Genomic DNA, 15,212 nt, shown 5'->3' with positions numbered 1-15,212 from the left:
CTGACTTAATTGTGAAGCCCTAGTTCTAACTTGAGTTGTTAAAAAGGCCGCCCTACTGCTTTCCATTGAAATCAAAACAACGGAAAAAGAACTGCTGAATGGAGTGAAGTGTAATTAGCCTTACATGAAGGACTCACTATTGAATTAATAAAAAATGAAACAACTGACACACTTTTAAAACCCTTTGTTCTGCAGCTACATTCATCAGTTCAGCACTCACCGTCAACCAGTTGCTGGTAGAGATTGCTCAGCACATTCATGAGGTTTTTACAGGCTTTCTTTGGCAGGATCTTCCATGTGAGGGCTCGCTTATCTTCATTGCTGGAAAAGCAGAAACACACAGGGAGCTCTGGTGAGGCTGAAAGAGGCCAAAACCAACATGGACAACGGTTTGGACCAGGGGAGTTCAGACCACCCTGACGCTGCCTGGCTGGAAATGAGGCCAAAAATGATGTGAAAATATTCTGACCATACCTGGAGCACCACAAAAATGCATTTTCTTCATCTTAAAACGAGTCTGACACTACAAAAATAACCACTTCCACACAGGCTCCACGTCTCTAAACTTAGAACTCATGACCTGGCAGTTGTGCGGCCTGGAAAAAAAGATCCAGCAGAGGAAACAATGTTGAACTCTGAGGTGGAAGAGCTGTACTCTAAATCTGTGGCTCACCGCCGACACACAAGGATGCCATTCAAAATTCAACATGAGAAGGCGTCACAGTTTTGAAGGCAGATCAAGTTATGTGAATGTAATAGGGAGGTTTTTGGGTCTTGTGCTCACTGGAAGATGGTGTTTGTGTCCAGGTCCACGCAGCTCACGTCGGGTGGGGGGTCGTAAAGATCGAAGTAGCGGGAGTCCACTCCTACAATGAACGGACAGGGAGCGCTCAGCACGTCAGCCAACGCCAGCGGGCACAGAGGAATATACGGGCACGGCCAGTGGAACGGGAAAATCATCTAAGGAGGAGGATGACGGGGAGAAAGATAAAATGAGTTTAAAGGAAAGGAACGACTTTCAGTGCAGCAACTTGACACCTTAAAGAAAGAACAATAAGCAAAGTGCGGGAAGACGGCACTAAAAGTTTGCAGTTAATATGGTTAGGGTTGGGGACAGATATGCAACTTCTCTGTAAAGATAAAGGAAGCAACTTACAGACACCAGAGCTTCAGTGACGCTGGTCAGTACAGCGGGTCGTAACGAGTGGACCAGGATCTTGTGTTCAGTGACGGCAAACACCAGCAGGGTAACAGCGTTCTCTGGTCCGAGGTTCTGGAGCAGCGTGGAAAATCTACCACCACTATACAAAATACAAATTGACCAAATTAAACAGAGCAAAGACATGCAAGTCAGGTAAATTGGCAGCCTTAAATTGCCCACCCTTCCCCTCGCCTAATGTCTGCTCGGATCGAAAAAGGCTCAGAGTCCAGCCCCCCCAGGACCCTCTAAGGATAAGCAGTATAGCTAATATATGGATGGATGGATGAAGAGGCTTGAATTTATAATAAAGAAAAGATCACATGAAGTATTTAAGACCTACTTAGGTTTTGTCATTCCTAATGTATCAAACTAATTTCAGCATACCCGTCTTACACATAATCAGACACCAACCAAGTTTGAGAGAAATACAGTCGAAAAGTCCAGAACCCTGATGGACCCAGTAAATCTGTAAGAGAAAAGTTTTCCTGAGATATTACAGCCCTGTGCTGTTGCATTTCTGATCGCGAAGAGACCCTAGATCCAGAACGTGAAAGTCCTTAGAGTAGGCCGACAAATCTGGTATATGAAATTGCTGCCTTTCTGCTGCTTAAAAATGGATCATGACGGATACAAGATACTCTTCCTGTTCTCTTACTGTATATACTTGTTTTGTTGTTGTGATGTTTAGCTGCTGTAAATCTTAACAGTCTGCTGCACGTACTCAACAGCTTACTTTCTGAGGAGGTGCTGCTAGGTTTGTCTTCTTTGAATTCATTTTCTTTCAGCCTAAATGACGGTTTTCATCTTTCCTCCTCTCAGTAACCTCCAACACACTTCTGCTGCTGCTCGACTTTTTGATCTTTATTCAGTCTAATCATCACAGAAGTTGTACACAGAATGCTTATGTGCTTCTCTGAGGATCAGCGTTGATCACGGGTCTTTTCGGATCCACTCCAGTATTACAAATGTTGACAAACAGGTCAAAGACCCACCGTAATGGGACCCAGGCAGACCCAGGCAGAACCATGAAGATGTATAAAGTTCTCTGCTTTAAATAATAAATTGTGTCTTATATGTTTCTTCTGCAAAATACACTTGTACTACGTTTCTGCTTTTGTAGAATTACAGCCAAAAACCAAAGTCGGCAACTTGTTGAAACTTAGCTAGCTTTGCCATGAGTCACACCCACTCTCTCCTCCCCCTGTTTCCTCACTGTCCTCTCTGTCAGCAGAGGCATAAAAGCCCTTAAAATATAAACAAAATTAAAAAAAAGAAAAGCTTGTTGCTCTCACCTGAGCGGTAAAGGAGAAGACACCGGTTGGCTCAGCATCAAGCTGTCGTGAGGGGAAAGCTGTAGAAAAGCTGGAAAGTGAGATAAAAACCAACCACGCACAAAATGCCTGCACTGAATCATTTAAATATTCATCCATAATGGAGGATTCAAACTGATGCAGCCCAGAGGCAATACTAAACAACTTCAGAAAACAACACTACAGTCTACAAAAAAAAAAGATAATTACACATTTCGAACATGCGCCATATGCAGCAAGCACCTGAGGGAATGTTTTACGCTTCAAAACTTAACGTACCTGCACCAAGATGCGAGGCCTCTGGGAGGAAGGGAAGGGAACTTTGTGCATAAAATGAGAGATGTGCCTGTGGAGAAGAAGAATTAGGGGATGTGAGGCCAAAAATAACAGCAGTTGGCAGCTGAATAATCAGTCAATGCACCCCTCGCAGACAAGGGAGAGTTATGAGCAGCAGTGAGACATAGAAAGAATGGATTTCCTGTTACAGACCACCGAACATGCAAATGCCAAGGAAATATCACACCTAAAACAACTTGACCCTCCTGGAGAGAAAAGTATCGATGACGAACAAGATGTTTCCTGTACGGATACGAAACATTTTAACCACAACAAAAAATGGTAAAATAAGAGGACTCACTTCTCGATGGGCAGGGCGTGAGGGCCGGAGATGGAGTAGCGATAGAGGAAGGTGAGGAACTTGCGGAAAGCATCAAAGAAGGGCCAGTGGGAGAGCAGACAGATGCACTTGTTGGTGTAGACTAAGCGAGGTGTAGCAGGGCTGTTTGTGGTGCTGTTTGGGGTGCTGATGTCGGCTGTCTTCGTATTTTTGGGGGAGGAGGGTTTGGGTGGCTCCGGGTTCAGGAGACCCAGCTGGGAGCTCTGCTGATCAGTCAGACACTCCTGCGGGTAGGGCTCATAGAACTGAATGGCAGCACCGTACACCTGAAACAAGGGACAGGTAGGAAACATAGTAAGTAAAACATCAGTACACTTCACAGCAACTGAACAAGCTAAGCCTTTTAAAAACAGTGTAATGCCACAATGTGTTGTTACATAACTGTAGGTTGCAGGTCAGTTATTCCCACACATTATCTCTCCTTTAATGCACCTCTCACTACATCTTTTACATCTGTGTCTGTCAAGCAGCAACATACAGGTCTGGTAATGACGCTTATGTGAAAGAGCCAAATGCCGACACTCGAGCGGCCACTTGAGGCTCCTAAAGTAAGTCTATCCCCATGAGAGGTCCAGGTTAAAATGCCCAACTTTACAGCAGAGATAAACATGTTTACATCCTGGCACAAAAACACTGTTTGTGTCACTGTGGCTCATTTCTGCACAGGGGGCTAATTTCTACATAACTCCCCTCTTTACATGGGGGCTTAATGTTATGCATTATTAGTAGCACAGCTCATTTGGGTGACAGTAATGCGATGCTAGCTGTCTGTTATTCTATTCCACTACACTAAACTCCTTTGTCATACTTCCTGTCTAACTAATATGATCACTGCTGGTTAAAAAAAAACAAAGATGGCAGCTGCCACAATGAAAAAGTTGAGGCTTCAAAACTGTAGTCCTCAAACCAATGGTCGATGTCACAGTGGCTTTGTTCATCCTTATCTTTTACCCTTAAAGGTGACATATTTTAGCTATGCAATCAATTTTCAATTATGTGTTTTTGAATCCTGTGGTTAAGTTTGTTTTCGTGTACTCGTGTTTTCGTATTTTTCAGAGCCTCTCCTTCCTCCTCAAACAAACAAGGCATTTTGCCAGGCAAAGTTTAGTCCTTAGCCACGATTGGCTGACAGTATTTGGAAGTGACTGCGTAGCCCCTCCCCCACGGGTGCAATCCCACATGGGGGAGCGGCCACACTGCACTCCAAAGTTGTAGAAGATATGGCTGCTCTGGGATCGGTTATGCGGCCTTATATATACGAGCCAGAATCTCCAGGAGGAGACGACTTGACTACAAGCTTGTGCAAGAAGGCAGCCTGAGGTGAATGACGATTGGTCGATTTCACAAAGGAAGGTTCTACGTAGAAACATGCAGCTGACCTGAATGACCCATTTCAGAGGCGACCTTTTTAAACATGTAAGTCTGGAAAAACATGGAATTATGCAGTTTTCACTTTTTCACTGTGAATAATAAACACCCAAAAATGTGAAACCCATGAAAATATGAGAATATCCATTCAAAAGATACGGCCCCTTTAAACACCATGCAGCCTTCTAAAGTTGTGGAGAGAATTGAAAACATCCTCACTTTCCAAAAATGTGTCAAAACTCAGGATGGTTCTCAGAAAGACAACAGCACACAACACACACACTTATAACCATAATTCACACACAAACTGTTGAATAAATCGTCGTTTCATTTTTTACTTCCAGGAGGAAAAGTCCAACAGAACAGCCTGCCAACTTGTAATGAAAAGGAGGAGACAGTTTAAAACCTCTCTGCCGTCCACTGAATCCTCTCTGCACTTTTAAATAAATTAAATCATCAATAAGCAGAGGAATAAAGTAAGTACAGTCCACCACTGTTAAACCTGCATTGAACATCAATACCCAGAGAGCCAACTTGGGCCAAACAAATAAACTGCCGGCTGGCCAGCGTCAGCATTAGGCCAAATAAATCCCCTCTGCTTACTGGAAATATGAGAGTTTCACAATTCAGGCGCAGATCAAAGCTAACTGGCTTATCTGTTGGCCGGTGGAGCTGCCAGTAAGGCTCTGTTTTTAACATTCTCCCCAAAAGGGACAGACGTTGCCCAAGTCTTTGTTTGCAGATGACAAAATCCAGGACTCCTGTGTGCTCGTGTGTTTATGCTGTGTTCACAGACGAGGCTTATTTGTCAAACTGCATTGTAGTTCTATTACACTGATATATGAACAACAATCACGCCTGTTTATTTAAAAGGAACGTGTGTGACAAGAATAAAACTTTTGTTGTGCCCCTGCTTGTTCAACAGACCTTTTCTAGGTTGGTTTGGTTTATTGTGGCCTAAACCACCTGCACAGAACTCAAAACAAACATTTAACATGCAGACATAACATCAAATAGAACATTAAAAAAACAAACTTTCAACTTCTTTAGTTTTTATTTCATTTCTTATTCGGGATTTAAGAGGTTTAGGATTTGGGTGTGGAAAGAGTTCATGTTTAAATTGAGAGATTACCTCAGATGATGAATGCTTTACATTGTGGTGAAGAGTAAAACGTACATTTACATAATTTTGGTATTGTAAATACTTAATTTATGTTACATTTATACTTCTTCCCATCCACATTTCAATATAAATACTTAGCTGACATCTACGGTAACAGCTCGTTAGCTCCAGTAAAATGTTAATGATACGTATTGACAGAAAGGGGCGATTCTACACGATCAATACTTTTATTTCTTGCTAAATCTGAATGTTTTTTCTCCTTCTTAAATTTAGGGTTACAAAAGAAGTGGGCATGTACAACTTTAAGTGTTAACACCATTAAACGTTAAGTATAGAAGTTAGGGGGCGCTGGTTTAGCTCATGTATAGAGGTTCTACTCCCCACATGTCCTGTCTCTCTTAAGCTGTCCTATATGTATAATAGCCAAAAGGCAAAACAATAATCTTCAAAAAAAGATAAGGAGTTGTAAGTTTTAAGTATGTAAAGTTATGAACGCGAGTGTTATATCAAAGGTAATTATTGTGGGAAACAGAGGGCTCTCATAAGTATAGAAAATGATGTGTGGATGTGTACAAATGGGTCAACGGGTGACTCCTCAGTTAAACATGGAGTCCACAGTCGGCCAGAGTCCGGCGGATTCTCCTTCTGACCTTGACCAGTAAAACACAAGTCAGCACACACACACACACACTGTCTTCACACACACGCACACACTGTAAACACACGAACTTGACTCAGCAGCAGCAGCAGACCGCGGAGGGTTTGGCTCCAGCGATCGCTGCTGACCCCTGACTGGCCTTGTTCAGCAGAGCCGCTGCCATCTAAACATCAGCGGGCTTTGGATGTTATTTGCTTTCGATCACGATTGTGTTTCACCACATAATTCACTAATATGTGTCAACATGAGACTCGTCCCAAGTGGACCGCTTTCCAAACCCACAGAGCAACACAGTGAGGACGGGCTTGTGTTTAGATGTGGAAACCAAGAATGTGCGGGTGTTTCTTCATGCTCCTCCAGGCTGCACGCAAGCAAACATACAAGAGTGTTATATAGACTGGGGGTATATTATGCTCATGTCAAGTAGGAAGCAATGTCACGTTAGAAAACCACAATGTAAAGTAAACGCGGAAGAAAATCCATTTCAGCCAGTGTAACAAACTACTTTATATGTCAAACAAACCAGCGATACAATTATTGCTTTGAAGAGGAGTTTTGTGTCCTATGCTCTGCCAGAGGATCACTGGTGCAGAACACTGAAAGAAACATCCAGAGACAACCAATCAGTTTGCTTGACACGCAGGTTGGCACTGCTTGTGTTAATATTTGATATCCTCTAGGTGTGACCGAAGATTTCAGGTCTACAGGCAGTACGGCCTAAACAACTGGGATAGAGTCCCACGCTAACCTGGGCCTCCTCCATCTATGAAACATGCTGGATGATGGGCTATACAAGTTTCTTTAAACATGCTGATCCGCACTGGGGATCAGGGGGAGACTTTAAGATGATGTGATGTCAGGATTAATGATGTGCAGAACGATCTCCGTTGTGTAGGTAAGTGTGTGATATTCTGTCTTTTTGACTGATCTAGTGGCAGGATTTGCGACAGTAGTAATTTGCCTAAAGTAACCAATTTACATTTAAGTTTGTTCTCAGTGGGTGGAGAGGTACCTATGTATTTACATCCCAACTTAAAGGGATAGTTCGGATTTTTGGACACCAAGTTGTATGAAATACTGGTGTCCAAAAATCCGAACTAGTCAGGAAGACTATATCTATACTCTAGACTTTATCTCCTCACGCATGCTCACTCTTATTTTCCTGCACTCATCAGCTGTTCTCACCACCTGGTCACATCTGTCTGATAGTATTGCAACACACCCTCATTGTTAGCCAATCATATTGTTGCCGTCTTTTTAAACATGGCTTTTCTCTGCCTCCAGATCATTCATGCCGCCCTAATGCGCGACCCCTCCACCTCCCCATCACCGCCCAGTCTTCATCTTCAGCTTCCTCATCACATCAGCCAACACCTCCACCACCAGTGTTTGGACTCCATGGGGGGGGATAGATCTTGGGGCTCCTCAGGGTAGACACCCTTCGATCACCATATCTCCCTGTAGAGTCCAAGTGTGAAAGACTTCTGACCACGACTCATGGTAAGCAGAGATGTCTGGTAAAAGCTTTATAGCTCAATCATAACTCTCCATGACCAAATATAAAAGCAGTAAATAATATGTAATAATAATAATTCTAATAAAATAATTGTTAAAGGGTTGATAAGTTTACTGTATTCTTTGGTTATTTGTCCTACACATGCAGCCTGATCCACTCCCCTTCCAGCATGCAGAGCGTTGTGGGTTATAGTGCATTGGTTTGTGGTCATGTCAGCTGTAGAGCTGGCAGCTGTTGAGGTCTAACAGTCACTTAGACGCTCTTATACCCGAGGCTGCTACTGAGAAATGTCTTATTCGTCTGGATGAGAGAGAGAATAGAGGAGTGAAGCTTTCCATTTATCCACTTTACCTTCTCTCCGGAGGCTCCGGTGAGGACAAAGGTGGAAAAAACAGGCAGAGAGTATTTGGTGTTAGCCGGCCAGCACTCGATTGTGGCCCCCATGGGAAGGCAGAAGAGAGGGACAGACTCTGGCAGAGGGAATGACTCATAGTCCTCCTCTGGATATCTGCTGAACAAACCTACAAGTGGAAAGAAAACACAAAAACAAATAGAGAACTCAGTTTAGAGACTAGCTCAGAGCAAACCTCTCCCCTGTGATTACCAATCAACAGCTAATTTAGATGCAAAACCGCCTTCCCAATAAGTGTCAAATGAAACAAAACAAGTTCAATTTATTATAATTACAGCGATAATCTACGGCTCCATCGATCCAACGATTCAGTACGCAGGCCTGGCTTTGTAATAAGCAATCAGTGCTTAGTAATCAAGCCTTTGGGCCATTAGTCAGTGTTAGTGGATACAGAAAAGAAACATTGAGGTGGTGGTTTTATTGTGTGCAGTCTAACTCTTTGCTGCTGCATCTAACTTTGGCTTAACGAAGGCGTTTTAACAGACACAAACTGCTTCAATAAAACAGTTTGTAAAGGTAAATGGTGCAACACAGCTGAGACGCACAGAAAGCTTCATGCATTTTGGACTATTCGGCTTTCCATCCCCTCTTAAGTCAACACTAAAAACGGCTTGCCAATGCTCAACCGCCCAAATTTGTTCAACAAAGTTAAACCTTTATGAGGAATATTGAAATGAATCAATTTCCCCTTTTGATTATCCTTTGTTTAAAGCCACTCCAGTGGACTGAATCGATTTTGTTGCCAAATTTAACCATTTAAATTTCTGGTGTGACCGGTGCTTTAGATTGATGAAACTTTCAGGGCTGTGTGGTGAATATAAAGCTGCAGACAGCAGCTGCTTAGCTCAGCCGAAAGACTGGGAACAGTCTCGAGTCACATTTTATATCTTGGCAGGAAGTATTTTGGCATCAAAACCCAATAAACCACATGCTATTCACAAAATCCGTTACTCAGTGGATTAAACAAACAAATGAAACAAAACAGGTTCAATTTATTATAATTACAGTGATAATGTACGACTGCATCGAGCCAAGGATTCACTACACACCCTAGGCTTTGTAATAAGCAATCAGTGCTTGTTAGTGGACACAAAAAAGAAACACTGAGGTGGTAGTTTTATGTTGTGCACTTTCTAACTCCACTCTGCAGCATCTAACCTCGGCTTCACAAAGGCACTTTTAACACAAAAAACTGTTTCAGAACAGAAAGACTGTTTGTCAAGATAAATGGAGCAACCAAGCTAACAAGCTCCGAAAGCTTCATGTATTTTGGACTGTTCAGCTTTCCATGCCCTCATAAGTCAGCACCGAAACAAAACAGGCTGCCAGTGCTGAACCACCCACATTTGTTTAACAAATTTAAACCTTTATGAGGAACATTCACGTGAATTAATTTCTTGAATGGATCCTTTGATCACAGCGATTCCACTGGACTGAATCGATTTTGTTGCGAGATTTAATTTAAGTTTCTTGTGTGCCGAGTCCTTTACATTGATAGAACTTTCAAGGCTGTGTGCTAAATATAAAGCTAAAGCTAGCAGCTGGTTAGCTTAGCCGAAAGACTGGAAACAGGGGGAAACACCAAGCCTGCCTCTGTACAAGCCAAGGTATCAAAATCTGTCTATGAGAACCTCTTAAACTCGAGTAACACTTTATATCTTCTACTAAACCACAAGCTGTTATCACACTTCAGTTACTTCAGCTAAGTTCTCATGACAGATTGATATCTAGATGGATTCAACTCCCAAATACCAACATATCATAGAAAACAGCTCCCTTCTTTCCTTTGCCAACAAACTCAGGAAACATGTTGGGAAGTTTTGCTGCAAGTATTCAGAATCGTATTGCTCAGAAATAAATTTCCCAATGAATGCAAAAACATCTGCTCCTTAAACTGCCAGACGTTTCCATTTCTTCAACAGCCAGTTGCTATTTTATCTTCCTGCTGAACGGTGTTTATCAGCTGCCTGACGCTGCCGGATGTAGAGCTGATCAAAGAGCATCTCGAGCTAAAAAAGTTAATGTTAGTGTAAAAGGAAATTCATTCGTTTAGAAAAGGTTAATGAGCAACGCTTGTGATCATTCTCATGTTTTCTTTAACTTGTACAGTACAGTAGAAACTAGATTTTACAATATTGTAAAAATAAAAAAGTTTCATTTCAGGAAGTTCCTGCAAGTTCTTCTCCTTTAAGATTTGGTAACTATACTGTACACACTGGGGGATGTTTTATATGTGCACTGCTCTACAGCTAATATATATATATATATATTTACATATAACCAGAACCACATATCCACCAACAAAACAAACTCAGCTTGTTCATTCTGGATGAAACTGTTGCATGAGTTTATAAATAAAGTCAGATGTTGCAAAACACATCTGTGTCCAAAACTCAAAGCTTGAAGCGTGCAGGAATCTCCCTGGCGTGAAATGTAGAAAATAAACTTCAGTCCTGTGAGCTGACTCATGCAAAACATTAGTGAGAAACAGATAGCATCGCTGCATTCACAGTCTGCTGCATATTCAAGACATGTACAACAAAACAGCAGCCAGCCAGTCTGAGGCTGAGCCAAACACAGCAGCCCTGAGCCAACACTGTTATCACCAAAATGACAGTCTTCTGTCAGTGCGCTAAAAAGTCTGATGGATTTAATGGGAAATAAGCATATTATTACCATTAAATATATGGCCACCATTTAAACCCTTTAAAGGAGAAGAATATTGGCGTGCACAGTGTTATCTCATCGGTCTACATCTGAGGCATCAACGTGCTTCAACAAGTCAGAGCCTGCAGGAACAGCTGCAGCTGAACGTCCTCACGCAGCCTCTCTGAAAGGCTTTCTACAACTTGTCCTTTACTAATGAGTATCTTTCCTAGTACATCTTTAATTGTCCTGATTGTATGATCATACTTGCACATTTTTAAGGGAAGACCTCGGGGAGGAGCAAAGTATTTATATTTGATATGCAAGTCTTATCGACACGGACGGGAAGTTAACATCAGTATTTGGATCTTTATGCATCGGTAGTTGCAGGATTAGGAAGGCTTACCTGCTTTGTAGGCGATTGTGTTGGTTTTGGCCACAGACTTCTTATAACACAAGTAGACAGAGGAGCCCCACTGAAAACAAGAACAGCATGGGAACAGTTAGCATGGGTTAGCATTGCGCAGGTCAATCTAAAACGAAATGCGTTACTCTGAAATCTATCAAGTTTAAAGCTGCAGCCCTGTTACCCCTTTTAAAAGTTAAAGATCTTACCTAATTGGTAATAAGTGGTAATTATAAACAAGTCAGCGTTTAATTGTTCTGTTTTATGACCAAATTAAAAAACTCAAGCTGATCCCATCTTGGCTCTTTTACCAGTTGTTCTTTGCAAAGCTAGCAGCCTACAGTTTGATAAGTAGTCACATTAAGAGCAGTGGTCATGTTTCTTCAGTGTTTCTCTCACCATGCTGCTGTTGAGGTTCTTCTCCACCTTGCAGAAGGTGTGTGGCGGCGTCTCTCCCTTGCTCGGGATGATGATGCAGATGTCGGTGACAGCGAGGGCGGTGTGCGGCTGGCTCTCAGGCGCCCGGCGGTAGGTGACGTAGATTCGCTGGGAGGAATTCCCGCTGATGTTTGCCGGACGTCCGGAGTGCGTGGTCTGGATGAGGTGGCAGCCCTGCTTCAGTCGCTCCTTCCACTCGTACAGCACGCTGTGAAGGTCAGCCAAACAAACCTTAACATCCATGTGTAAGTATTGTTGTGATTACGGTGCAGAATAAATCAACACAATATGCAGTCATGATCTCATTGAGCCAATTAGGTGGAGCTCCCTGTTTAAGTCCTAAAGTGGGCATTTATCCCAGAATTCATTGGCTGACATAATTGAGTTGATTAAGCTTAATGTCGGCTTTGCACCTCATAACCAGCAAAGCAGAGCTGATGTGATTCATGAAGAAACCCGTAAATACATCCAAGAGTGTATAAAACATCATGTGGAGGTAGAAAGTTGAACGTGATCATGTTTTGTTGTTGTGAGCAATTTAAAAACTGCACATTCCTATTTTTCCACTTACAGAAACCTGTCCGACTCTGGTAAATGTAGACGCCATTTCCATTAAAGTTTAAATATTTTTACTTCTCGCCATCTTTCGCCACAGAGTATAATCAGATATTATGTTGCTCCTTTACATACGGTTAAAACAAGGCAATTGCTGATCATTTTCAGTTGTTCAAAATTGTGTTGATGTGTTTTTATACAAAGTTTGATCCTAAAAATCTAATTTGGGTGTTGTTCTATCCTCATACAGTAAATGCATGAAGATGAATGTACAGTTCCGAGTCTGTCAAAGCATATTAACCCAGTGCAGCATTAAAATGAGGCACGAGAGAACACTCGCACCAACCACTTAGCAGACGTGTACTCAGAGGTACACGACGGTAGCAGTAATTTTAAACATCCCTCTTTGTGCTTCCATTATGCACTTATCCTCCATTACTGTTTCAAGTGGAGCTCAACAGGCAGCGTGTGGTAGTAAATGAAAGCTGAAAAGAGAAAAGAATTTAAAGTGGTCCGCAGTGGCATTTTTTATTCTGTCTTTTTCTCGTTTCAGGACTCATCAATGCGGTGATTCTGCTCTGCTCACAGCCGGACAAACTCATCTTTCTCTGCTGTTACAGCACACTTGTTTTGATGTAGTCCCTGCAGTCAGACCGATGAAGGCAACATTCTTCTTTTATTAACAGAAACCCAAAAACATAGACTTTTAAACACTTTGCTAAATAAGAACTTGAGTCTCTCCATACTGCTGCAGTCATGTGAGGAGAGAGTTTTTCTAAAGGGAGTGCAAAGGGTGGTTTCTGCAGGTAAAAGGCCCCTTTTTCTGTAGTTTTCTATAAGCAGTAAATGTAGTATTGTCTTTTTTGCAGGAACACTCTGAAGCCGAAAGATGAAAAACAAGACTAGGTTAAAACTTAGTATGTGGCTGACCACATCAGGTCAATGTGCTCTTTCGTGGGCAACACTGGAAGCGTGGCGTGTGCGTGACAGCTGCGGGACGTGTTCATTTTCATTTGAAATGCATGAAAACAGATGAGACTTCACAATGCTGGTGTGACCCGTGCATATCTTGCGTGACTCACGTGCCAAAATGTAGAGAATAGGAGGCTCGCCTATTTTTACCGCGAGCCACGCACGGTTCTCGGCCAAAGTACACGCTGGAAATGAATTGTGATGAGTCCTATTGATCTCTGACAGCAATCTCTTCCTGTAGTAAAAGTCACAGGCATGGATTGAAAGAAGGTCAACACTTCCGGGAAGCTTTTTCAATTATAAAAGCCCCATCTGTAATTCTGACTCACAATGCTTTTATTCTGTTTATTCGGTTTTTCAAAGTGTTGGTTTGTAACTGTAAAAAACAGTGTGGTGTGCCGCGTGTCTTTCAACCTGCAAATTGCACTCTGTTCGATCAGGGCGTTAATCTTCAGGGAAAAAGAGTCGACGTGCTTTTCCACACAGAAAACGTGAGTGTGGCTAGTGCCTAAAGTGGTGATGAGATGGCATGTGTCAGTGTTCGGTGGATTACCACCTCTGCTTAACAGTTTCCTGGTGGGAACCTTAGAGGTGCTTATGCAGATTATCTCCTCTGCAGCCTGAGAAACAGTTCACTCTAACGTGTAGCAATAAGTTAACACCGATGCAAATAATGTCCAGGCCTGCACGCACACGCGTCAGCTTCCCATTAGTCCTCCGGGTGTCTGGGAAGTGCAGCCCCTCTGAGCTTTCAGCACACAAAGCTGCTGATCAGTCTGAGCAGCCTCTGTGTCAGTGCCTGATAAGCACTGCACTCTGTAGTGTCAGAGGCCAGCATGAGCCTCCTTAGCATTGTCACCACCTGTCTCTGCCAGCCTGAGGTGTGAGAGCGCTGAACAAACACTATTGAATTCCCACATTTCAAAAGATGTTGCTGAGGAGGACACCTGTAACGGTGCTTCACTCTTTTCCACTTTTTTGTTGCAGAAATCACAACGGTGGAACGGCTGCAAGGCAGACAGAAACTGGCTGCTGTGGAGAAAAACTGCCAAACAGGAGGAATTTTCGGGCAGAGCAGAGCACTTTTTAAAGCTGAGAGCACTTCAGCTTTTAAGAACCAACATGAGATGGACTTTTTAAATAGAGACTGGTTTCCTTTCTCACAAAAGCAAGAAACTGCAGTGCAGAGTTTCGTGGTGAGGAGAAAGCTCGCTGTTTCAGAAATAACCACGATGTTTGCTGATTTTAAAATCTTGCATGTTCGTCTGCCATCTTAACATCTGGCTCACAGCTGGCTGTAGACTTTAGAGGTGTTAATACACACGATGTTTTGTGTTGCCTTGTTTGAGCACCACTTCAGACTCAAAGATAAAGACTTGTTTGGTACTTACCCCAGGTCAATGAGAGGCGGCTTGTCGCGACCTCGCCTGTAGCACACGAAGATCTGTGGCGCCATGAGGCCTCCATTGTTCAGATCAGCTGAATGGCCGGTTGGTGTTTCCTCTATGCAGGTGAACCCCGGAGGCACCTCCTCGCCCATCGAGCGGATCACCACTGTCACATCGGTGATGGGCGCCTTTGGTTTGGCCGTCTTGTGGCAGACATCATCAAAGTGGATCTCCTGGTCCAACGGCTTGGACGAGTCCGTCAGACCGGCCACCACAAAGTAGTCGGCTACACGAGGGCCTTTGTCCTCCATCATCTCCCATCCCCGCCGGCCGCCTGCACGGTTAGACATAGAGACACAGAGAGGGGGAGAAAGAGAGTGATAGGGGAGATTGATTTTCATTGTTGTAGCAGGTACAGACGGTTCTTGCGTCCTTGCTACGGCAGTAAAATAAAAAATCTCACAGTCATAAATCTAACTGAGGGGAGGACAGCGGAAGGGCAAATGAAAAGAGGGTAAAATGTGAGGAGGAGAGGGGATACCA

At 43.0% G+C, this 15,212-nt stretch overlaps 1 protein-coding gene across 1 annotated transcript in view; it reads right to left on the bottom strand.

Annotated features, from left to right (window-relative positions):
• The window catches only part of LOC138605876 (C-myc promoter-binding protein-like), a 58,688-nt gene extending 43,687 nt beyond the window's left edge, over nucleotides 1-15,001 (bottom strand). Inside the window, exons 1-10 of the mRNA XM_069678365.1 lie at nucleotides 14,673-15,001; nucleotides 11,716-11,962; nucleotides 11,317-11,386; nucleotides 8,204-8,373; nucleotides 3,149-3,453; nucleotides 2,791-2,857; nucleotides 2,494-2,552; nucleotides 1,157-1,301; nucleotides 785-960; nucleotides 221-321 (exon numbers count right to left, since the gene is read on the bottom strand). Coding sequence (XP_069534466.1) covers nucleotides 221-321; nucleotides 785-960; nucleotides 1,157-1,301; nucleotides 2,494-2,552; nucleotides 2,791-2,857; nucleotides 3,149-3,453; nucleotides 8,204-8,373; nucleotides 11,317-11,386; nucleotides 11,716-11,962; nucleotides 14,673-14,983 — 1,651 coding nt within the window. The 5' untranslated portion in view covers nucleotides 14,984-15,001. The remainder of the gene's footprint in view (nucleotides 1-220; nucleotides 322-784; nucleotides 961-1,156; nucleotides 1,302-2,493; nucleotides 2,553-2,790; nucleotides 2,858-3,148; nucleotides 3,454-8,203; nucleotides 8,374-11,316; nucleotides 11,387-11,715; nucleotides 11,963-14,672) is intronic.
• Between the last annotated feature and the right edge of the window lie 211 nt (nucleotides 15,002-15,212).

This window comes from Semicossyphus pulcher, unplaced genomic scaffold (genome assembly GCF_022749685.1).
Source record: "Semicossyphus pulcher isolate SPU_LCO1_2020_fin unplaced genomic scaffold, fSemPul1.0.p SCAF_1, whole genome shotgun sequence".
Taxonomy (NCBI): Eukaryota; Metazoa; Chordata; class Actinopteri; order Labriformes; family Labridae; genus Semicossyphus; species Semicossyphus pulcher.
This window is presented reverse-complemented; position numbering and strand designations above follow the sequence as displayed.